Below are 25754 nucleotides of genomic sequence, written 5' to 3' on the forward strand. Positions count from 1 at the left end.
ATATTCTTTATTGAGCCGACCAGGTGGCCGAGTGGTTAGCATGCCTGACTGCAGAGCCGATGGTTGCAGGTTCGAATCCCGCTCAGGGCATGGATGTTTCTGTTGCAGTTGTTGCTTATGCCCACTTGACCAACAGAAGCATTAAATCAAGTCCATGAACTCTTCCAAAAAGCTCCCAAAGTCATGTACTATTGCCGCAGGGTTGGAGACCAGGTGGCTCTTCTGGCAGCCAATACACGATAGGATGTGGGCAGGAGCAGACTTGCTCACATTGCACTTAGGGCAGGGTGGATAGACTTTAAGGCCCGCGATGTGAGGTTGGGATCGAGTGTGTACGCTTCTAAGTCTAGCAAGCGCCGTTTGGATGTTTCTTTCCTGTTCTATGTTCTTTCCTCCGTTTGATTGTGTGAATGTAACCCTCCCTATAAATGGGTTTGTGGTTGTATGACGTGGGCTATGCTACTCCACCGCCGTGGCTTAGCCATAGGTGCTCTGGGTAACGATAAGATAGTAGCAATTCTGGCATTTCTGAGGCCAATGGGAAACAGACACAGGTGCCCGCCATTAACCAAAAGAAGAAAAAAAATATTCTATATTGCACCAAAATGCAGGATGATTATTTTAAATTAATAGTAAATTTTAAATACGAATTTAAAAAGAATACATCAATAAAAATGCTTGATTTAAAAAATTTGAAGCATTATCATTAAAAGATTAACATTAAAAAAATATACACAAACCATTAGTTCTACAGAACCATTCATTAAGCTGGATCCACCTTGAGACCTGTCATTCAATACAGTCAGTTGCTTATTCGCTTTTTTATCCTGAAGATAAAATGCATATGTTATAATGTGTTAAGGTCATATATTTAAAGTCAAATATATAAAAGTGAGTATAACAATTTCCATACTTTTTTTAATACAAATTCAGCTTTATTATGATTGTGATGAAATTTTGCACAAATTATAGCTGGCAGGAAGCACGAAGAAAAACACTTATGACAAACTTTGCACAAGAAATATGTGAGAAAAAATCATTTTTTCATAAGATCAGCATTTCAACTGCAGAAATAATACAGCAGCCTCATACAGTTAATAACCTACATACAGTATAGCTTACAAATCTTTTAAAGTCAAAGTCTTTCATGATTCATATTTTAATATGAATTATTTAAATTTATAATATTTTAATAAGCATTTATAGGAATTTAGTAGAATTTTTTAGAATTTATAATAATTTATTTAGTAAAACTATTATGCGCATTAATTATACTTACTGCAAATGATAATAAAGCAAACACAAAGTTGATTACCAGAAATATCAATATTAACAGTAATAATACTTACAACTATAAAAACTATTAAAAGAATGCTAAAGAATGCAAAATTACAATAAAATACAACGGCTCATTCACTTTTTGAGCTTTTGAGCATGAAATTATTTTTTAAAATAACAAATATAACAAAAGTAGAAACCATGTATTTTCAAAACTTCAGCTTTTAACCTAAACACAGGAAACTATGCTAGGCTGCTTTTGGCTAAAAAAAAAAAAAAAGTAATTGGAGCTGAAATTGATACTTAAGATTTAAGAAGGTTAAAAAAAAACTCCTAATAAGGTGAGACATTGCAAATGCTTCAAAAGCTGTATAACAAACTAGTAACTGTAACTTCACTTACAATGTGCTGTAACTTCACTTACTATAGGAATGTGCTGGATAAACAACAAGCACATTTTAAAAATGTATATATTTTCTGCGAAAATTAAAAATTAATGACGTAAAACATTTTGCAACTATAGTAATTCCTTAAATAACTTAAATGGAAAATAAATTAATTTTATTTTACCATTATTTATGCAAATTATTTTCCAAATAGCCCTATAAAAATACTTAAACTCATAAAAAATGATGAGCACGTTTTTTTAACACAATTTAATTAATTAATTATTTTTTTTATTATTTTAGAAGATAATTGCGGGAAAAAAACCCATCTATCAACAAATTTATGGTAAGTCAAAAATCCTAGGAGAGTAGTGCTGCACTATGAAGACATTTTTAAAAGTAGTCAAGATATGAGATTATTTTTTTAAATATTCAATTATTCTTGGCTTATGTTTAAAAAAATCAAATGAAACTGTAAAATCTAGAAAACAAAAGTATTCATTATAATCCTAAAAAAAAAAAAAAAAAAAAAATTCTTACAGTACCAAAACCATAATAAAAAAAATTCCTCTAATATTCAAATCCTTACCCTGATGTAAATGCGGCTGTTAACAGGATAATAGTTTCCAGCAACAGGCTCAGAGACATTAAGTACCCATGTAGGACGGAAATTCCTCCTGAAATTTAAAAAAAGAAGAAATATTTAATAACAAAAGTGTAATTATAAAAAAAAAATTTACATTAATCTTTCGAAATATTGCATGGAAGTTAGTCTATAATAACAATAAACAATATAAAATACAATATAAAATATTAACAGAACGAAAGCAATATAAAATATTAGCCTAAATAAATAAACCAGAAAACAGATAACAGATTTTAATAGAAGTTTTTTTTTCATTATTATAAAGATAATACTTACTTCCGCTCAACCATTTCTCTCCCATTAGAGTCTGTATAAAAGAGATCACCACTCTGCAGATCAGTGTCAAATCTAGTAATTATCTCCTTCCCAACTGCATCTCTAAATTTAAAAAAAAACAAAAAAAAAACAAGAGTTAAGAGAATCGTAAGCCATAAAAATTCTGCATTTAGTTTTTGCAATAAATATAGTATTAATAACTATGATAAGTTGATTAAAGTTCTTAGTCAAGAAAGCCTAGGAGGCTAAGGCCTCTCCCAAGGAACTTTTAAGTCCAATTGACTTGTGTAATGTAATATAATATCACCACGAAAACAAATTAAAAGACAAGGATTTCTACACTCTAATTTATCATAAATCTCCCAATTCTAGTCTTTGATCTATTGGGTGGTCCCGTCACTCTTCTAGCTTCCATCATGTAAAAGAGAGACAATCACAATTGATTTGTACTTAAAAACCAAACCTAATTTCACTCTTAATTGATGCAAGAGAAAAGTTCCTTGAAACAAGCCCAAGGATTCAAAATTTCACAAATAATTGCATGATACCAATGGAGTTAGCACAGTATGCTGAACTTCTTACATTTCCCAGCATGCTCCTACCCATCAACCTGAAGCTGGATGATCTTCAAGTCACAATTGTAGGATTGATTTTTGGTCTTTCACAATAACAGCTCAGTGCTTTAAAAACTATGATACTAGTAAAACTTTCCCCTTTTTATTTTATTTTAATTATTTATTTATATTGCTATGCTTTTCTTAGGACACACACATTCAATGTAATTTAGTTTTCTTAAATAATCACGAAGAAGCCTGTCAAATGTATGAATATAATTATTTTTTGTAAAACTTATTTGTTCTTTATAATTACATGCACAAACTAATATATAAATTGGAAGAATTAGAAACATTCAGTATATAAGAGAAAATGCCATATACAAAAAGATAGACAAAATATGAACCCATGAATAATTACTTTCTATTTATTCTAAAACAAAATTAAAAAGAAAAAAATTTAAATGTCTTCTAAATTTTTGTAGAGCATATAAATTTTTCATATAAATACTAAAAAAATAATAATTTATCTATGATTAAAAAAAAAGTAACCACAAATACTAAGATAAAAAACTATTAATATAAAAACACTGTGTTTAACTAAAAGAAAATTAAACTAAATAAATTTTTTCACATATATTAATCAAATAAACTACTAAATGACTATAAAAAGTTAGGTATTAGCAAATTCAATTACTTACTGAACTGGTATTGCACCAACAAGCCATTTAAATTCAACATGTTCACTGTTTTTGTATAAGCGAATGATCTGGCTTAACCAAGGTGTAAATACCTGATGAATTTCTTGAACTACAGAACCCTATACAGAAAAATAAATTTATATAATTAAAGTTTATTAATAAAAATTTTTTAATCAAAACGCAATTATTTTGAGTCATTCAAGTAAATAAACAGTAAATTTACACTAAAATAAGGTTTAATGCATAAACAGTTACATAATTTATGAAACAATTGCATAGAAATGCGTATATCAACATTTAACTCCTTTTATAACAAAATATTTAATACATTTTGATGTGTCAAAATGTATTAAATATCATAGGAAATAAAACTTTATATTATTTAGATGATTTAAAAAGAGATATGATATCTTAAACTCTTTATTTAATGCAATTATTAATAATATTGTTTATTTAGTGCTATGGAACATAGTAAAATTATGAACAACAATTACATTATAAATTCTCATTTTAAAATTAATTTCAAAATTATAACAAAATGAAACAAAACAGTTTTCGTTGCTGATAAATACCACCAAAATAAACTTACAGGTATTATGCTAAAGGAATACGTGTCTGTTAACTGAACTAAAAAAGTAAAAAATTAATAAATATCATATAAATTGTTATAAGAAATATCCCAATAATTGTCGCGAATTTTTTTTTAAATTTCCAGTAACAAATATTAAATCATTTTTTAAAAACAATTTCGCTTTTGTTATTCATTTATACATGTGATATGTTAAATAAATACATATCACGTAATTGAACTAATGAAATAAAATGAACTCAAAATTTCTCCGTAATTATTTAAAAAAATAATAAATTTAATATTATAAAGCCTTTTTTTTACAGAATGTCATGGCAATCATTTCCAACCAAACTATTTGCAGAACACTAACTGGGACCATTATACTCAATCCATCTCCAGCCTCTAAATTGAAAGTTCCACCCGGTCCCTAAAGGCAGTTTAAAGTTTTATTTAAATTTTAAGTATCAACCTTTTTCCAACTGTTATAAAGCTTTGTTTATTTTGTGACTGTTCTATGAGCTCTATAATTTTATATGTGTTTAATAAATTAACAAAAAACTAGTAAGAATCTTAACTTTTGCACAAACAGTAACAGTATAACAAATGTTAACTTTTGCACAAACAGTTAAAGTATAACAAATCTTAACTTTTGCACAAACAGTTACAGTATAACAAAAAAGAGTGAGTTAACTAATATTAGTCTAGTCATTGAATAAAAACCTTATTTTGAAACTTTTCTTAAATTGGTTATAATATTAAAGAAATTTAGAGAAAACTTCATTAAAAAATAATGTTAGACTAGAAGAAATTAACTACACAAGATGTATTTATATTTATCTTTGATTGCTGAGAGTAAAAACAAAAAAAAGTAGTATGCAAGTAAAAAATGTAGCTATTGTAATTACGTATATTGCAAATTATTATGCAAAGCCTCCTCTTAGTGACCATTTTCTACAAATATTTATACAGCACAAAATATTAATTGAACCAAATTCTTTGTTTCTTATTTATCAAAACAAATTTTAAAAAAATAAAGTACAGTGCAGAACCTCTTATCCGGAAATCAGAAAACCGGAAAACCAGATAACCGGAATAAAATTCGGAACCGGAAATTAATTTTCTTCAATTAAAAAAATTTTTTCCTGCAAGATTTTGAGCCAATTTTGTTATTTAGAGCGTATGGCGTATCGAGTTGACGAAAGAACTGATTTAGAGGACGGATCAAAAGCCGTTTGTAGACGAATCTCACATAAGCACAAATAGCTTATATATGTTATTAATGTTAATAATAACATTAATAAGCCTGTATATAATTTTCATTTCATAATTTCTTTCCTTATTTAAACTTAAGTGTATTATTTATCATTTTTTATTATTTTTAAAACTATTTCAAAATAATTTTTTAGTTTCGTTTCATAAACATTAAAAAAACGGCATTTTGGATTCAGAAAACCGGAAAAATCAGTTATCCGGAATCACGATGGTCCCGATCGTTCTGGATAATCGGTTCTCTACTGTATAAGAAAAACATTCTTACATTAACAAGAGTGAGTGTGACATTATCACCAAGTGATATGGGAGAAGTGCCATTAGGTCTGAAGATATAAGCTCCGGATGCCCGATATTCAAATTGGCTGTTGTTGCCATTCATGCCACGATACCAATAAAATGATTGGTTGACTGTCAAATTAGAATTATCAGCCAGCTGGATTTTCTTCAGAAGACCAGATTTTCCATCAACAAAAACAGAAAGGTACTAAAAACAGAAAAATCCTTTCATAAGTGTGTTCATAAATAAAGAAAAAGTTAATTTTGTTGTATATTAACAAAAAACAGTATTTAAAAAAACAAAAAACTGTGTCATTAAAAAAGGAAATCAACATTTACGGGAAAATATTTTTGATTTCTTGTTCAATTTTTGTCTTTAGCTCAGTGTCAGATATCAAGCAAAATGCTCACCCAACACTTTTTAAATATATCCATTGAAAATAGTCTGCAAGTGACGAGTCTGGACTTTGGGGAGATTGCAGTCCACTGAAAATCAGGTTGTTCTCAAAAACACTCATTAAGGAAAGATATGGTTCACTCAGAATTATGGAATGTTTATTTCATTTTGTTGAAACCAACGGCATCTATCTGTGCACAGATAGAACCATGATGGCTCAGAAGATATTTTATAACCGTCGTTGAACAGCCAATCCAATTTTCGGGTTTACGACTACTAATGTTCAACTCCATAGCCTTGTAATTTTGAACCCAATACAGAAGACAAGGGAGCTCCAGGATCAAGTACTGGGAGAAATTTGGCTTTGTGGAGGACTTTTTGATGGAACTAACCCGCATTTGTGTTACATGGAGAGGAAGACCACGAGAACCTCCCATGGTTAGCCCGACGGCAAGGGGACTCTAACCCATGATCCGGTGGTAGCACCGATGATATTTCACATCAGCACTGAGGTCGGTGCAAGCCGGATGCGGAATTCATATCAACCAGCCATTGCCAGGATTAAATCCTGGTTCACCTCATTGGAAAGCGAAAGCTCTATACCCTGAGCCATTGTAGCTCACTCAGGAGATATAGAGATTAGGAGAGTCTTTGCCTCCCAGTGAAGTTACCCGGCTTCTAACCCCAGCAGTGTCTTTTTGATACAGATTCTGCTATCAGCTCACACTGACCACAGTGTTCACATAAAATATCCTTAGTGGTAAAGGGATCGTGGGTAAGAATCCCCTTGCTACCACACTAACCATGTTAGGTTATCATGGCTTCATGTAATGCAAATGCAGGTTAGTTTCATCAAAAAAATCCTCCATGAAGGCTAGTTTGTACCAATGTTTGATCCAAGAGTTTTTTTAACTTCTGGGTTCGATTCGAAATGACAAGGCAATGGAGTTAAACACCAATAGTTGTAAACTCAGAATAGGGGTGGCTTTTCAACGCCTATTATAAAATAAAATAAACATCTGAGCACAGAAATTAAACAACTACTCCTTCTGCATTGGAGCTATTTCTTTGTTTTTTGGAGGTTGCATTTTATTTCTAACAAACTGTATCAGGTGATTGCTGTATAATATAATAAACGTACACCACTTTTAATTCTAAGTCTTCAATTCTGAATAACGTTCCAATAAAAAATAATAATATTAAGAAGGAATAATAAATAATTGTTGGTAATTACTGCTAAATAAAAAATAAATAATTTGCAGGTAAATATCATTATAATTTTTATTAATTCCATGATGATGACAGCCAAAGACATCTGGATCTTTGTATGTACTATTCAATTTTTTTTGATCAACAAGAATGGATTAAATGGAAAGACAAAAACGTTCTTCTCATGAGAGAGAAATAAAAACTTTAACACACTTGACAGTCTTTTTTTTTTAAAAATTATATAGCATATAGAAATAATAAGTATATTTAGAATTGTGATTACATATTTTGCAAAATTGATAAATCTTAAGAATGATAGTACCTTATTTTTTATAATCCAATCACCATCTGCTTTATATCGGAGGGTAGATCTCTGTCGAACTGCCATAGACTTGGCTAAAAGGAGAAAAATAATCAGGAACAATCAGAAATTTATAAAAGCATTCAAAATTGTATTGTGAAATAATGAACATATGAAAATTAATGGTTGCCATCAAATTAAAAAAAAAAGTTAATTATTTAAACTTGAAAAAAAAGTATTACAAAAAAAAAAAAAAAACATTAAAATTATATAACTAGACTTTTCTGTTGCTCTCAAGAGTTTTGAGATAGATAATCTTCTCCTACTTCAATACATTTTAACAAAAATCCTTATTTAAGATTAAAAAAAGTTTCCGATATTGCATAAAATATCAAATAAATCTTTAACAAAATCTACATAGTTATATTCCTGATATACTTTTTAAAAAAATAAATAAAGAATATATATATTAGTTTTAATTTTAAAATTATATAAAGAAATATCTTACCAGTTGTTGCTCGCATAAGATATGTAGCATATCCAAGTGCTGGTAATTGAGCTTCAAAAACAATTTCTGCAACAGCGCTTGATTTTCGACCAGGCACTTTTTGAACAGATGGGGCAATAGGAATAAGCTTTAAAAAGAAAACATTAAAATATAAATTTTCTAATATCACTTATTAAAAATTTAATTAACAAAATTTTATACATTGAAACAGTTTTTGCAAACACTGACCAACAGTAATGTTGTAAGATTTAAGAGTCTACAGCCAAAGAGAATCCTATAGAATTTAAGGCAACTACTTCGTAATAATTATAGCAGCAAATGAATCTAGTTTTGAGTAAAACAGCAATTTTCTTTAGCTTCCATATTTGAGGATGGAAAAAAACCTTAACCAACGCTGGTAAATAGTAAAGTATTAAATATTAAACACAAATAGTGTTTAAAATTAAAAACCCTATAATCAAAGAGAATCCAATAGAGTTTAAGGCAACTATTTCTTAACAATAACTATATTGAAGAAGGAATCTAACCTGGGCTAGAAGAGCAATATTCTTTAGCTTCCTTTATTGAGGATGCAAAAAAACTTAATTAACACTGGTAAATATTTCATATAAATTGTAGTCTTTATAAAATGATAAGCCACGTTTTCAAACTGTTAAGAGGAATGTATATTAAGATCATTTTTGAACAAAAAAAAAAAAAACATGAATTTTCATATAAAGAATAAGATGCTTCTGTGTATTGTGCTGTTATCCAATTGCAATTCTAGAAACAGGTAAAATAACAATCTAGAAACAATACTAAGAAACAGTTAGGAGTCAAAATGTCAGCTTTAGCTATCTGGTTTGTCATAAAATGGCCTTAAGTCGTTCAATTTATTACATTGTGTAATAGCATGCGTAAAGCACAATCTTTACCAAAGACATAAGAAACTTTGATTTTTCCAGGGTAGGTTATAACATTAAAAACTATAACTATGTAAATCTTAAAATAAGTATTTAAATTTAAAAAAGCCATTTATTACATGTAATAATAGCAATATTTACCTGAGCTTCTACAGGTTTTCCATTATAATCAACAATTTTGTAAGCAGATCCTTTAACTGGTATGTGCACATACTTTGATACATTCCATGCAAGTGGATTATAAATCGTAATGGCTACCTAAAAATTTGTAACGTTTTTTAATAAATTACGTATACTACACAAAGTTAAGGAAACAAAACGAAAATCATCACAAAAATTTATTAAACAGGAACATAAAAAATTTCTTCAAATCATATCAAAAGAATTATTTTTAAATAGAAAATAATTTTTGGAAAAAATAATATTCAGTCATAAAATAAGAAATATAAATCTTAGTGATATTTAAAACTTTCTACTAGTTTCTATATAATAATAGTCTCTATATAATAATAGTCTCTATATAAACAATATTTGGGTTGTTAAGAAAGTGATTTTATTTTTTCCTTACGAAAATACAATACTATTTTCTTACAATGAATAAATATTTTATTGATTTATATATTGCCCATTCTGGTCCAATACTTTTTGCCTTCTTTCTGGCAGTAGTATGATTCATAACTCACAAAATTTTTGTTCTTTCCAGGCAAAAAACTGATCTAGGTAACTTTTGACCTCATTTCTTTTTTTTTTTCTAACCATCGTTGAACAGCTGACCCTATTTTAAGTTTACGACTACTAATGTTCAACTCCACAGCCTTGTAATTTTAAACCCTATTTAGAAGACAAGGGAAATCCTGGATCAAGTATTGGGAGAAATTTGCTTTCATGGAGGACTTTTCGATGGGACTAACCTGCATTTATATTACATAGAGAGGAGAACCTTAAAACCTCCCATGGCTAGCCTAGCGGCTAGGGGCTCTTATCCATGAATTTCTCATTTGAAGTAAGGGTGCTACCATTTAAAAAATTTTTAAAGACCCAAACAAATATTGTAAACAAACCATTTCTTGTTCCCAGTGATGACACACTTAAATAGTTAATAATTTTCTTAATATTTGCGAAACAAATTATAGACGTCTAATGCGACAACACAAATTTCTTTCTGTAAGAAAGCGAAGAACCCATATATTCAGCTTTGAGAATAAATCTAGGCATTACAAATGAGCATGGATGGTTAAGTTCGACAAATTTAATCTCTCAATGATCACACAAGTTGTTATTTGTCAGTTTGCATCAATTAATGCCTTCATTGTAGCTTCATCCACTTCAACTGTCACAATGAATTTTAATCGATATTTTGGAAACAAGTTTTTGCACTATCATATTGCGCCAATACATCTTCTCTATACACATCAGACAATTTTTTTCAGACAAAATTTTTACATTTTCAATAATAAAAAAGTAAAATATGCCAAAAATGCTGCTTTTCACTTTTTATATTTGAAAGGACAAAAACCAAAAACTTACTGCGCAAAATCATTCAAACTTTTTCACAAGTAAGCTTTCCTACATCTGCTTTCAAAATTTATAATGATTATAGGACTCAAGTGTGAAGTTGACTGTGAAAAAAATGTAAAATGAAGTCCTCTACAGGAAAAAGCGAAATTACTTTCCGAACAAAAATACAAATTTACCACTCTCAGACATTTAAATTTCATAACTTAGTACAATAATTTAAACTCGAAAATTTTGAGAAATATTTTACGCACAGCAGAAGAATTTTCAGTTATTTCACACTGGCTGATATTTAAGAGATTGCAGAATTGTTGCTTGAGTGCAGGTTCAGACTCGTTTTGAGGCATCACTTTTTCATAAGCTTCATTTATTACATCCTATAATGAAACAAAAATTAAAAACATATAAAAATAGAATTTTATCAAACAAAAAATTACATGACATACATCAGATAAATATTTCTGCTATTAAGGACTTTTGCTTGAATTTTGAAGAAAAAGTATAACAGGGGTGGTTGTTAGACAAAGTAAAAACACTGAAAATTTTAGTTATTGGCGCAAGTGCCAGCTGGCGATCGAAATGAGGTACAGGTGACGTACAGCAGCTACAATTGGTGTAGCTGCTCTATGCTACCTTTAGATGCTTTACCAGCTACATGGCAACACTTTGCATGCTTTCCTCATTAGCCAGTGGAGAGTCATAGGAAAAGGAAGTACGTTAGATTTTATTTTGATTTTCATATAGATTAAAAACTTTTATGTTAGGAAACTATATGGAACTGAAAATTACATTGGACATAGTTCTAAAAAAAACGTCATGGAAAATTGATAATTATGATAAATTATGAGTTGACTTTGCTAACTGAAAATTTTATGTGCAGACACTTGATATCAATATATACCTTATATGTTTAATGCTAAACAAAAATTTTTGAACTCAGATTTATACTTACCTACCAGTGAAGAATATCACACGTTTATAATAATTAATGTAAGAAAAACTTACTTCTTACAAGAATCGCGGTATAGGATTGTAAAATCACAAGAATATGAACTGCAATATTTGATTTTAAAAACGGGAAAATACAAATCGTAATATTGAATCTTTAATTTATGTGAATAGGTAATTCGATCCATTTTTAGATTCTGTAAATATGAACTGTAATGAGTAGTCTTTAAAACACAAATAAATACAAAAATCGATGTTTTATATAACGAGTTTTGATGACGAAATAACTAAATCAATATTTTTAAAGAAGAGTAAACACAAATTGCGATACTGAATTTTTAAATTGCATGAGTACAAACCTCAATGTGTAACTTTTAAATCAGGTAAATACGAAAATCAATGTTTAATATTAAAATTACATATTGATGAATTGCTATATTAGCAGATTCTGGAGTCAAAATTCAAAATCCGTCAAATGGTGTAAGAATCACGTGTATGTATGTAAACATCTCGATAATGAGATTTAGCAAAAGTTTCAAAAATCTAAACTTCAGTTGGCAGAACTCCATGAAAATTTTGTTGGAATATAAGTTTTCGATTCACAGAATTTCTTAAAACAAAGGTCTTGATGTACACGAAATTTCACAAAAAATCACTCGCCCTACTTCAATTCTTTAGATCCAGAAGGATTATACAAAAAACACAGAATTCAATCTATCAAGGCAAAAACAAAATAGCTCCTAAAAATTGAATTTGGAGAAATTTTAGATTCTTATCTATTTATCCAAATTCCATGATTCAATTTATAGTTCTAACTAAAAAAACCTGATTGGTGTACAATTTCGAAAATTTCAGAATAAATTAAGAAGGTAAAGAATGGCAATTATTTTTAAATAAACAAGCAATGTTTTCCCCTTATAGGTAGACAAAGTAACTAACCTCTTTAGATACACAAAATGTCATTTTAAAAAAGTATTATTTATATTAAAAAAGCATTATCCACATTATTTAATTTATATATTGAAAAAAACTATCTTATTAATACATTTTATATAGTTTGGAAACTATATGCAATGATGACTAATATTTATGAATAATATTTTTATATATAATAACAAGACACATTTTAACTCATAATAATAATAATAAAACATTTTAAATTACTTACATGACAACTTTCAATAGCACTGGCTAAAGTTTCTTCATAGTCATTGGTAACATGTTGTTTTGCTGTACCCCTAGAAAAGTTTAAAATTGATTATCTTGAAATATCAACAAAAAAAACAAAAACAATTCAAACGAACAATAGCTTTGAAAGAAACTGTACCAACAGAAATCATTATTTCACAAGACTAAGAAAACATACATTTATAAAACATACATAACATTAGAACAAAATATATATATATATAAATCATTAAGCAGTTTCTTAACACAGTGTTATTTGATAAAAATCAAGGACTAGATATATTTTTTAAAAAAAAGTTTAGACTTAAACATGCGCAAAGACATAAAAAAAAAAGAGGTGGGAAATAATAAAAGAAAAATCAGACACAAATTGAAACATTTATTACTAATTTACATTTTCAAGCTCCTACCAAATAAGTTTTATATTCACTCATATAATAAAGACTAATATTTAAGAGAAACAAAAGAAAACTGCTTACAAGTGTAAAGAAATGTTGGTCTAATCTAGGATTTATTTAAATTTTTTTTCCATCTTTAATATTCAGGGGTATTTGTAACACAAAGTGAAAACCATGAAAATGTTATGTGCAAAAACACAATATCAAGAAATAAATCTATATACCATACATGTTTCATATTTAACATAAATTTTTTAAACTACGATTTACAATTAAAGCTACTACCAATGAAGTATATCACACCTTTATAGTAACTATTTTAAAAAAAGAACTTAGCTGCTGGAATAACAATATTAAGTTTTAATATCACGTGAATTTGAATTGCGATATTGGATTTTAAAATCGTGTAAATATAAATCACGATACTGAATTTTAAAAATGCGAAAATACAAATCATGATAGGAAACTTTTAGATCGTGTGAATACGAATCGCGATATTAGATTTTAAAAACGCATCAAAACGAATCACAACATTAAATTTTAAGCTTGCGTGAATACAAATCGAGTAATTGGATTTTAAAAACATGCGAATACAAATCACGATATTAAATTTCAAAAACACGTAAAGAAAAATCGCGATATTGAATAAATCGATATTGATATTAGCAGATTAGCGAAATCCATCAAACGAAAGGAATCAAATAAGTGGATTTCCGACAATTGGTTGAAGAAGAATATGTATGCAAATGTAGCAACGGAATTTCGCTAAAGATAAAAAATTTAAATTTTGGATTGTGGGACTCCGTGAAAATTCAGTCAGAATATAAGTTCTTGATTTGCGGAAGTTCGCGAACCCGGAATTCCGGGGTACACTTGGAATACAGTCACCCCTGAATGTTTATAATTATTCTGATGAGAATGTTTATCCTTTACATAATGCTTTGAGAAAAATAAAATATAAAGGATAAACATTCCCATCAGAAATTATAAGAACATCTAACAATAGTAAATATTAAAGTGTAGCTTTAGGATGGTTAACAATTATTTATTTTAAAATTGCTTACGTTATAGCATCATGATGCTGCATGATTCCCATAGCTTCTCCTAAAAGATTATAAAGAAAAATATATCAGAGAAAATAAATTATTTCAAAATGAAAATAACACCTAATATTTTATAACATTAAAAATTTCATATAAATATTTTTAATGTGAATTGAGAAAATAAACTTCCATGAATAACACTAATTTGGAAAAAATAAACAATTCCCTAAACCATCTCTAAATGTCAAAAGCTGTTTTGATTGGAATTAAAAGTTATAAAAATATTTCTCTCAAAGTTTTTCTTATTTTATGGTTATTTCAGGTTTTATTTCTTTTCATTTAACTTTTCGTTTTAACCATTTTTTTTAATCATTTGAGTAACAATTCTTTATTTGAAAAGAAATAAATATTCCATTAATATTTTCAAAAATTCTACATATAATATAAAAAATAAGCAAATAAATTATTTATTTAATAAATTATTTACTCCTTTATTTTTTAATTAATTTCTATAAAATCATTTTAAAAATTTTAACTTAATTGGTTTTTAAAATTTTCCATATCTTGTAGGAGAAATGGGGAAGTAAAAATGTTGAGAGCTACTGAATTAATATAAACTTTGAAAACTAAATATTCTAATCTTCTAAAATATCAATAAAATGCTACAAATCTCTATAGGCAACTGATTTCCAAAATAGTCAGGTTCCATTTTAGTAACATAAGGTTTCTTTGAAAGCATAGAAGTACATTTTAATTTTTAACACTGATAACAATTATTCCATTAAAAAAAAATCTAAATCCCTTAATTTAAATTATTTCCCTCACAAGTTTTTCTCCTCTGCTTTGAACACTCTGAGTATTGATGCCTTAGACAAAATTGAACTAAAATTACTCAGCTAAACTGTTACCAAAAAATCATCTAACAATATAATTAATTGCTAACTTAATTTTTTAATAAAAACTATATTAAGGCTTTAATTAAACTATAAATTGCTAACCTGATTTCTTCTTCAATTTAAAAGAAATAATTTAAAAAAACATTAAGAGATAAAATTGAATAATCGCTAATTATACATTTTAGTATTTGATTTAGCTATTTCATCTTGAAATAGAAACAAAGCAAAGTTTGAAGTTTTATATTCAAAAATCAGCATTTTATGCGATTAAAAGCAGAATGTTATATTTGTCTAAAAATCTCTTTAACAGAAATCAAAGTTCTTAAAGTAATGAAAGTATTGAGAACCAACAAAATAAATGCAAGTCCTAAAACCAGTAGGGGAGAAAATTGTAATATTTATAATAAACTTATTATTCATCAAATAGAAATGTAACATTGAATAAATAAAAATGATAAACATTTTACATACTAAAAATCCCAAGAAAAATTTGATCAAGGGTAAATAAATAGTATATTATTACTCATAAAATGTAAGGTAACTTCTTCAATATCTGTCCTGGCTGCCAACTGCTTACAAACCTAGAGGATAAAGGAAACTGACAATTAAATATATTAAATTGAAATCATTATTAAATGGTGATTTGGTTGATGCAAAATAGTTGCATTTAAATTAGCACAGAAATTATATATCTCATATATTATTCATTATATTTCCTTTCTAATATTTCATTTATTTCTTTTGAAAAGGGTAAGCCTAAAGCAGCAATTTTATAACCTATTTAACTTTTGCATATCTGTTTAATATATTCATAACAGCTGATATATTTGATTTACTTAAAAATTATAATCATATAACTCAATAACATTCCATTAGTCTAAATATATTTCCTATTCGGAGCTCATAAATTAGCTAAAATATATAATAAATGAAGCTGCACGTGATGTATACCACAGAAATTTTTATCGGTTTTTCATAGAGAAAAACACCATGCAACACAGTGTGCTCAGTTTGCAACAAAACTATTCTACAGACAGAAAGAGATGTATCATGAGTTTTACCATTTTAATTCAACTAAATGGCACATGCTATATATATATTGAACGTCTTTATTAAACAAATATATTTTTTTTCGGCTATTGAGTTTAATTACTATACAGATATTACAAAAATGCTTTTAAAAACTAAGAGAATTTAAGAATAAAATATTATACATTTCATAAAGTCGAGTATTACAACAAAATATCATGCACTTGTGTCACTCAATTCAAAAAATTTTGATTCATGTTTTCAAATTTCATGATCGTATAACCTAAACTATGAACAAAACTAGCATCTAATATATATTAAAAATCTTATGTAATAATAATATAATTATCTATGTCTTGTCATGTGATTCTTGATAATCAGACAGCTAAGAATTATAATTTTATAATTAAAATTGCAACTATTGAAGTTATTAAGAAAGATTGATAAAGTTAATAAAATAGAGCACACCTGAAGTTTGTTATTTCCGATTCTTTCATAACGTTTCAAAGCAGGTCTGCTTGTAAAATAACCAGTCCAATAAGCATGAGGATCACTTGCATAAGGTAAAAAGTCATCAGTCTTAACTGTCCAAGAATGATTAGCTTTATTCAAAGCATTCAAATAACAGGAAGGCGTAGAATAAAATACATTCACACGGCTACCATTGGATTGCTAAGGAATAAAAATGTTATTAAAAAATAATGGAATATATTATTAAGTAATAAACAAACATTAAAATTACTCTGAATTAAAAGTAAAAAAAATATTAAGGATTTTTTAAATCTAGTTTTATTGTAAAAATCTAAAACCTGTAGTAAATTGGAAGTAAATATTACTTAATAAGTAACCGAAAAAATGTCCAAATTAAGAGAAGTGGAAATATTAAGTTTTACTTTGTTTATCACCTCATTTATTTAAAAAAACATAAAACTTGTGGTAAATATTCAGTGAAAATAAAACATTAAGGATAACACACAAAGATAAAAATTACTCTGAGTTGAAAATCTGAATCAGAAAGATTTAAACGTTGTCATCCTTTGTCAATCTGAGAAGTTTTACACGAAAAAATATTATTTTAATATTTAAAAGGTAAAAATTCATTTACAAAAACATTCACTTCGATGTATAACAATTTGATGCACAATACTAAATCTTATCCATAAATAATAAGAATAAAGAAATTAATGTCACAAATGAAAAATTTGAGTTTCTATGAACAAATATTATTTAAAAGAAATCTCTTAAATACTAAAATATATTTTTTTAAATATTTAAATACGAAAAAACAAATACATTTTAATACAGAATACACAAATCCATATTTCAACGATACATACTTACTTTTTCATTGACATATTTTATTAATTTATCCAAGTTTTTAAACCAAACAGCTGCATTTTGATATTGAAAATCTTCTCCCATAGTCATCACAATATGATTTGTAGCATAAGATTTAGCCTATTGAAATATGTGAAGAAAAATACACAAATTATAACATTTAAAAAATTACACATACCTTCTCATTAACATGCAATATAAGTTTGTCCAAATTTTTAAACCAAACAGCAGCGTTCTGATAATTGAAATCATTCCCCATAGTCATGACTATATGATTAGTGGCATAGTATTTAGCCTGCAAGAAAAGTTAGCTATGAAGTTGAGATTAATTGGAAGAAGTAAATGACAGCCATGCACATGAGTAGTATGGAAACTATATGATATATTATTTATAGGTTTACAAGTTAAGTTAACTATCAACTTAAAATTGAGTGTAAGAACAAGAAATAGTCATGCTAGATTGAAATATAAAAAAATTTCCAAAATGTAAATAAAATATTAGTTTACAGAAAAATTATATATTTTTCAGAAAGCAAAAATGAAATTGAAATTTGTACTTTCATTATCATATATAAAAGCATTTATATCCATTGCAAATGTAAGAAAAGCAAAAGAAATAGCGCATATTTAAAAAAGAACAAACCTGATTTTCAGCAATGTTTATAAATTCAGCTACTCTTTGATCAGCGTTAAAATTCTTCAATGTTGGATCATCCTAGAATAAAAGGAGGGGAAAATGTTTATAAAAATAAACATAAAATATAAAAGTAGTCAACAGAAAATTAATTGCTCATTTTTAATCTAAAAATTTGTTTCTGAATTGCATATTATTATTTTGTGACATCTCAAAAATAAAATATAAATTAACATTAAGCATAAAATAACATATATAATTATATATAACTAACATACATTAACATATATATAAAATTAACATTAATATGTTAACATAGATACAATTAACATATATAACTCCATATTTTCCAATCAAATAGTTTAATCCAATCTAATTGTTTTCTTTTCTAATCCAATTTGCTTAAAGCAATTCTTAAGATCAATAAGAGGTCAATATACAGGGGTGAGATCAGAATGTGACAGAACAATTAAATGTGTAAGAAAGCATTGTAAGGAACAATTAAATGTGTTTAAAAACATCAATTATCTGTAAAATATTGAATTCAATCATTTGCTTTTTTAAAAAAAATCAAAATTACATAAAAGAAATACCATTATTGGTGGGTCATCGCAAAGTATATCAAAACAAAAGCCATTTGGAGGGCTGTATGAATTTGGTAATGCTCCAGTAAATAAATCAGCTCTCACACCTACAATAAAAAAAACATATTACCTAAAAGTTATAAAAGGTAAGTAATTATTACATTCAATTTAAACAATTGCAATTTTATATAAAAAAAAAAAATTTAAACTACAACAAAAATTATTACTTTTAAGCAAAATTTCTTTTAAAAAAAACTTTTTCTATTTGTGCAGACGAAAGATAGTTTTATCTTGTGTATCATGGAAATAGAACAAAAATGAATTTTATGTATTTTAAAATGTACATTATGAAATGAAATCCTTTTACATTTTAATTAAACAATTTTGATCCATCTGTCTTAAGAGAGTTCAATTTAATAACTGATCTCCTATATCATATTTAAAAGTGTTAGATCACAAAGGAAAGTAATCTTTTCTCCCTTTTTCTAAAAATGGAGAAAAAAAAATAAACATAACATCATTATGTTTCATAGGAAAAGGTCTATGCTAAATATATTTTATTTGCTTATGTTGCTAAACATCAAGTTTATTTAGTACTTATTAGTTATCCTTTATTATATTTCATTCACTGCGATTAAATTTACACTATGAAGTATAAATGCCTAGTTAATTTTTGGTTCAAATCATCATTTATCAGAATATCTACACAATTCATAAAGTTTTGATACAATTTATAAATCAAGATTTTAATAAAATATAGTTCAAAACTAATAATTAGATTAAGAAAAAGAAATAATAATATAGTAAGAGATCAATGGATTTTAACTAAATTAATAATTAGTAAGATAAATCAGCAACATAAAAATAATGCATAAAATAATTACACTTTATATCAAATTTCTTTCAGAGTTCAAAAAAGCAATTCAAACCTAAATTTATGCTAGGTTTCCAAATATGTTCCATTGTTTTAGTTTGCAACCTTTTATCTTTATCTTGATAGTCTAAACGACCGAAAAACAAACCATCAAAGTACATCTATAATTAAAATAAAATTAATAATTTTTATAATTATGTGCAATGATGTTAAGACATATGACAAAAAGTCAATGAAATGAAAATATATGGCCTTAGAACAAAAAACAACAAATCATCAGGTAGCAAATGAAAAAAAAATAAATAAATATATATATATATATATACAGTANATGACTTGAGAGGTATATATATATATATACCAGTAGTCATTAGATTAAAACATATTTAAAAGTTGAAAATTTTAGTAACTCTTTGCATGTTTTCACCTATTTTAATTAACATTGTACTAAAATTGTTAATGAACATGAAAAAGTATTTGGCATAACTTTTTGTGTATATACATTCATAAATTGTTTGCTTGTGTGAAACTGAAATACAATTTACTTTTAAAAAACAGAAATGTCAATAGAAAAGAAATTGAAATTAATTGAATGGTATGGGACAATTTTTAGCACAATAATCTTTTTACAGTCTAATCATTTTTATGGCAAGTACATACATAAATACAATTTTATAATATGTTTGATTTTAAAATTTATAAATTTTTCAATACTTATTTTTTTTTAAATTTTAAACACAATTGTTGAATTAAGTTTTAACAGCTATATTCATTCCAGGGAAAATATGACATTTTATATCATTGGTAGTTACAGATTTTGAGAGATAATAAAACTAATAGCCTTTTTATTGCATATTCTATAAGTCAAGTTACAAAAAATAGCTGCAGTATGCAAAAACTTTCCTGCAGAAAAGTTATTTTTGAAATTCTGAATTATTTTCTTCATTTAGATCCAAATTAAGCATAAAACAAACAAACTTACATCAAGTTAGGTAGATTAAGAACCATTTTGCATTTGGACAATTTTATATAGAAATTTCTCCTGAATATATTACTTTCTCATTAATAACAGGAGATAGAACTGGTGTTTAGCAAAAAGAAAAAAACAGGAGAAAGGACGTTTTCAGATGTTGCAAATGCTCAAATGTTACATATGCTCAGTAAAACTTGGTAGTGCTCAGTAAAACTTGGTACAGATGTTACAAATGCTCAGTAAATATTGGTACAGATGTTACAAATGCTCAGTAAAAATTTATACAGATGTTACAAATGCTCAGTAAAACTTGGTACAGATGTTACAAATGCTCAGTAAAACTTGGTAGTGACATAAGAGAAGAATACTAGGAAGAGTTGAGTTACTCATTAAGTGTTGAATATTATACATAGAAATAGTACATGGTTACACAATTTCAAACTGGTCCGAATGTAAATTGTACATTCAATTTTCTTTTAAAAAATGATTTAACACATGTTCTTAGATTCCTTCTGATAGTAAAATAATTACAAAGTATAACTTGTCATAAACTTTTACCTGAGCAAATAATGATGCCTGTTCCTTGGAATGACCAAATGGATCAATCTGCCATGCTACTTTTGGAACACCACATTTTCCAAATGTATCATTTAAAATTCTAAGTCCGTACGTCATCTGATCAACAATTGAGTTGTAATGTGCAGCCGCTTCATCATTCATACTCCATCCACCCCCAATAAATTCTAATTGTCCTGAAATTTTAGTACATACTCAATTAGAGCAAAAAGTACTGATTAGATAGTTACATTAAAGTTATTGATGCAAGAGACAAATTAAATAATACTGGAATAACATTGTATTGCAAATTTGTTAGTATATATTGTTACACAAATTTTCAACCTAATAGTTATTTTTTTCTTTTTTAATGGAAAACAAAAGAATTTCATTATAAAAATTAAAGAAAAAAAATAAAAAACATTATAGTTGAGATATTGAAAATTATTCAAAAATTTATAAATATATTTATAAATTCAAAAAAGAGCAGACATTTTCAACAAATTAATGTTATATATATGGTAATCATGGGTATGGAACAATATGGTATGGTACAATGTCAGAATCAAATTCGTTATCGAGAATTTGATTTGAACTTTTAAAGAATTTTAAATGTAGAAATTATGGTTAATTGTAGCAAAATTATGAATAACTGAATATATTTATAACTTTTCAATAGTAAATAAATTTTTAAAACAAAAATATTAAAATAATCTATGAAATTTAAAGCATAAATCCTTGAAATTTAACTTAAAAATCACAACTTTGGAATAAATGTATTTTTAATATTAAGAAAATTTTTAAATGACCACATTTTAAAGGTGACATACAAGAGCGACAAATGTAGTGCACTTAAAATCAAAGCAAACACTGGAATCAAAAATGTATGTTCGAGTTTACAACTTTGTAAATATACATATATATTTTAAAGCAGTAAAAAATATAACAAAACAGACAAGTTTTTAAATGGTCTATTGCATTGCATACTATGTTACTAGTTGTGATTATCCATTAAAAAATGTTTATAATAGTAAATTTTTATATCAAATAGGGACACATTTTTAAATTCTGGGATGAAGAAAAAAACTTTAATATTATGTATTTTCTTAAAAAAGATCAATTTTAAATTTACAGTATATTAATTATAACAAATTATATAATGAAAAAAAAAGTCTTACCATTGCATACCAATTTCTTTATGGAATGGCGTACAGAATCGTGCTGCTCCCTCCACCAACGAGCAAAGAAAGCAGTCTCAACATAAATGAACTTTTTTGCTGGATCATGTAATAAAGACTGAACCACTGAATCAAGTATGTACTGAACACCAGCACGCTGAATGGATTGATTAGCTAAAATAATAAACATTATAAAGAGTATAAATGAGACCTTAAAAAATTAGAAACACTTTATTTTAGAAAAGTACATAAAAATTTATAGTAAAATGACTAAGGGCTAAATAGCATGTCATATTATTTAAATAAAGTTTTGGCTTACTTTTAAATTGCGATCATATTTTAATAAAATTACTATTTGCTATCTATAAGTCACCACAATTAACTTACAAAGTCATAAAAAAATGAAATAAGTTGTTGCCAAACTTATCATTCGACAAATAAATGAGGTGCATAATTGTGAAAAAAAAGTACATAACTAGCAATGTATTGATCATTTAAATAAATATATTAATCGACTAATTTTTTAAAAAAAGAGAAGATAAGTTTTGTGGGGAAAAAATTATTGATCATTGCTTGAAAATCTGTTGCAACAGATTTGCTGATACTGAGATCTGTTATAACAAACTGTTTACATTACGAACTAACACAAGCTGGGTTTGCTTGGGAAGCGAAAATCTGCGAAAATCTTTCCAAGCCATGACTTGAGAGGATTTTTGATGCCATGAGTTGAATCAACATCAAGTCACGGCAACTTCCTGGCAACAGCCTGCAAGAAACTAAAAAGAAACATCACAGAAGAGGACTAACTTGAAAGGTATGACTTTGTAGCCTACTTCATGCAAAACTCTAAGTTTTCTTTTCTTCCGTTTTTTTTTTTTTTTTGTGCAAGAGTAAAATTTATTTGGCGCCTTGGCAATTGTAGGTGACACAACAGATCACGATACAGAAATGTCCTTATTCTTTTTTCTCTAATTTATAAGAGGGAGAAACGGGGACAAAAAAATATCCAGAAACCAGTCGAAAAGAATTTAATGTTGTGATTAACTGAAAGCAGCTGTTACAAAAAGTAGATCAACTTTCTTAAATATAAAGTTAATTAATAAACAATAGAAATTATCTACTTTACCTCCATAAAAATATTGATCAACAGTTTTTAACCATCCAACATCATTATGTGTGTGGCATACTAAATGCACATTAAGCTTATCATCTTCCCCTTGAGGGCAGTTCTATAAAGAAAAAAATGACAAGATTATCAAAAGCCACAAATAAACAATTTAGCATTTTACATATTGGTATCGCAAAAAATGACAAGATTATCAAAAGCCACAAACAAACAATTTAGCAATTTACATATTGGTATCCTAAAAAATGACAAGATTATCAAAAGCCACAAACAAACAATTTAGCATTTTACATATTGGTATCACAAAAAATGACAAGATTATCAAAAGCCACAGATAAACAATTCTGCATTTTACATATTGGTATCACACATAAGTAAATTCTACATTGTTAGAACAGTAGGTTTACCAATGGACTAAATGCCCCGTTGTTATTTACGTAGAATAAAAGTTCCTCAGCAACAGAATAGCTTGATAAAACAAATTTCCATTTCTAAACATACAAAAACCATAATTTGAACATACCTGATAGTCGTATTTAAGGTTTTCTTTAACAGGAATACCTTTAGCAACACCAAAAGCAATTGTGACGGATAAAAAAACGAGCCACTTCATAATTTATTTAAAATTGTTAGTTCATATACGCGCTTTGAAAAAACTTTTGATCAGAGCAACACTGATCAAGTAGGTTCGATCAAATCACTCTTATTTTTCTGTTTCAGATAACCAATCAGTTAAAAATCACTTATCGGGATTAACTTGACAACAGGATCAAAAGCCGACAGAAACAAAACAAAGTTCTGTTTGTTTATATCACGTGCTTTATTTTTAACGAACGTCTACAGGCAGGAGTTAAAAGTTGAAATTTAGCGCCAACAAACATCGCCAATGTTCGAATATATCGCAATGTGATCGATTCTAAATATAAGTTAAAAAAATAAAAATTTGCGTAAGTGCGAAAATTCTACAGCAATCGAAAGACAATTTGTAACGATAAACAAATTAAAAATAATAATAATAAAAAAAAATAAGGAAACCCGTGCACTATATAATTTGACTTAAATTTAAATCCTCAAGTATGCATTTCTGGTTTTTAAAAATAATTTATTATAAATTTTTATTAGCGTTCTTCAGTATTTTCAGTTGTTGTAACAGCTTTCGTTTTTATTCGCTTAACTAAATTATATTTTTAAAAAAATGATCGGATGAATGAATAAATGCAACAATCCAACTTGGTAAGGATCCAAACATTTAAACAAACATATTATTTATAGGTATTGATAAAATTATAATGAAATACATTCTAAATTGAAGATATTTTAAAACCAGATTTCGTTTCTTACAGCCCCTAATAAGAAGTATTACATAAGCGAAGATTATCACAACATAATCTACTTTAATTTTTGTCAACAAAATAATCATTTTGTTGAAATTTGTGAGAAATTCTTCACAAAACGTCAGCAATATTATTCGCAAATACAAATGTTTTATTTATTTTTCTTTGTGCAAGAAAGAAGCAGCTCATTATTTCATGAATTGTTTAGAAAATGCCTAATAATATTATATGCATTGTATAAATAACATGTATTTATTGTATTTTTTCATAACCGTCGTTGAACAGTTCATCGAATTTTTTGTGTTTACGACTTCTAATGTTCAACTCCGTAGCCTTGTAATTTTGAACCTGAGCCAGAAGGCAAGGGAAATCCTAGATCAAGTAGTGGGAGAAATTTGCCTTCGTGGAGAACTTTCTGATGGAACTAACCCGCACTTGCGTTACATGGAGAGGAAAATCATGAAAACCTCCCACGGTTTGCCTGACGGCAAGGGGACTCTAACCAATAATCCGTTTATCACTGAGGATATTTTACGTCAGCACTGTGATCTGTTCAAGCCGGATGCGGAATTCGTGTCGACCAGCCTTGACTGGGACTCGAACCCGGTTCACCTCATTGAAAGGCGATCGCTCTGTCCCGTGAGCCATCATGGTTCTTATTTATTGTATTATACATATCGTATATTTAAAAATATTTTGTATGTTTTATTTTAGAATTTTTCTTAATTTTCGTTAATTGACAGAAAAAATTATCGCTTAAAAATAGTTATAAAAATAGGCAGCATTGAATAAAAATTTCTTTCCTACTTTAGACAAGCGCAAATAAGACCACATATTTTATTTCTCCATGTTTTCTATTCATGT

At 27.3% G+C, this 25754-nt stretch overlaps 1 protein-coding gene across 2 annotated transcripts in view; it reads right to left on the bottom strand.

Moving 5' to 3' along the window:
• The window catches only part of LOC107456447 (Lysosomal alpha-mannosidase II), a 30757-nt gene extending 6307 nt beyond the window's left edge, over positions 1 to 24450 (bottom strand). The window contains exons 1-21 of one of the 2 annotated variants that reach the window (XM_016074312.3): positions 24080 to 24450; positions 23557 to 23659; positions 22431 to 22604; positions 21256 to 21449; positions 19780 to 19885; positions 18860 to 18957; positions 18276 to 18347; positions 17811 to 17927; positions 16763 to 16966; positions 15789 to 15846; positions 14391 to 14430; positions 12909 to 12978; positions 11047 to 11169; positions 9419 to 9535; positions 8376 to 8502; positions 7889 to 7962; positions 5950 to 6168; positions 3842 to 3960; positions 2587 to 2688; positions 2254 to 2341; positions 741 to 827 (exon numbers count right to left, since the gene is read on the bottom strand). In XM_016074312.3, coding sequence (XP_015929798.1) covers positions 741 to 827; positions 2254 to 2341; positions 2587 to 2688; positions 3842 to 3960; positions 5950 to 6168; positions 7889 to 7962; positions 8376 to 8502; positions 9419 to 9535; positions 11047 to 11169; positions 12909 to 12978; positions 14391 to 14430; positions 15789 to 15846; positions 16763 to 16966; positions 17811 to 17927; positions 18276 to 18347; positions 18860 to 18957; positions 19780 to 19885; positions 21256 to 21449; positions 22431 to 22604; positions 23557 to 23659; positions 24080 to 24169 — 2382 coding nt within the window. In that variant the 5' untranslated portion in view covers positions 24170 to 24450. Of the gene's footprint in view, positions 1 to 740; positions 828 to 2253; positions 2342 to 2586; positions 2689 to 3841; positions 3961 to 5949; positions 6169 to 7888; positions 7963 to 8375; positions 8503 to 9418; positions 9536 to 11046; positions 11170 to 12908; positions 12979 to 14390; positions 14431 to 15788; positions 15847 to 16762; positions 16967 to 17635; positions 17753 to 17810; positions 17928 to 18275; positions 18348 to 18859; positions 18958 to 19779; positions 19886 to 21255; positions 21450 to 22430; positions 22605 to 23556; positions 23660 to 24079 lie in introns of both variants that reach the window. The other variant, XM_043047027.2, reaches the window with a different exon arrangement.
• Positions 24451 to 25754: the final 1304 nt, after the last annotated feature.

This window comes from Parasteatoda tepidariorum, chromosome 6, assembly GCF_043381705.1.
Source record: "Parasteatoda tepidariorum isolate YZ-2023 chromosome 6, CAS_Ptep_4.0, whole genome shotgun sequence".
Lineage (NCBI taxonomy): Eukaryota > Metazoa > Arthropoda > Arachnida > Araneae > Theridiidae > Parasteatoda > Parasteatoda tepidariorum.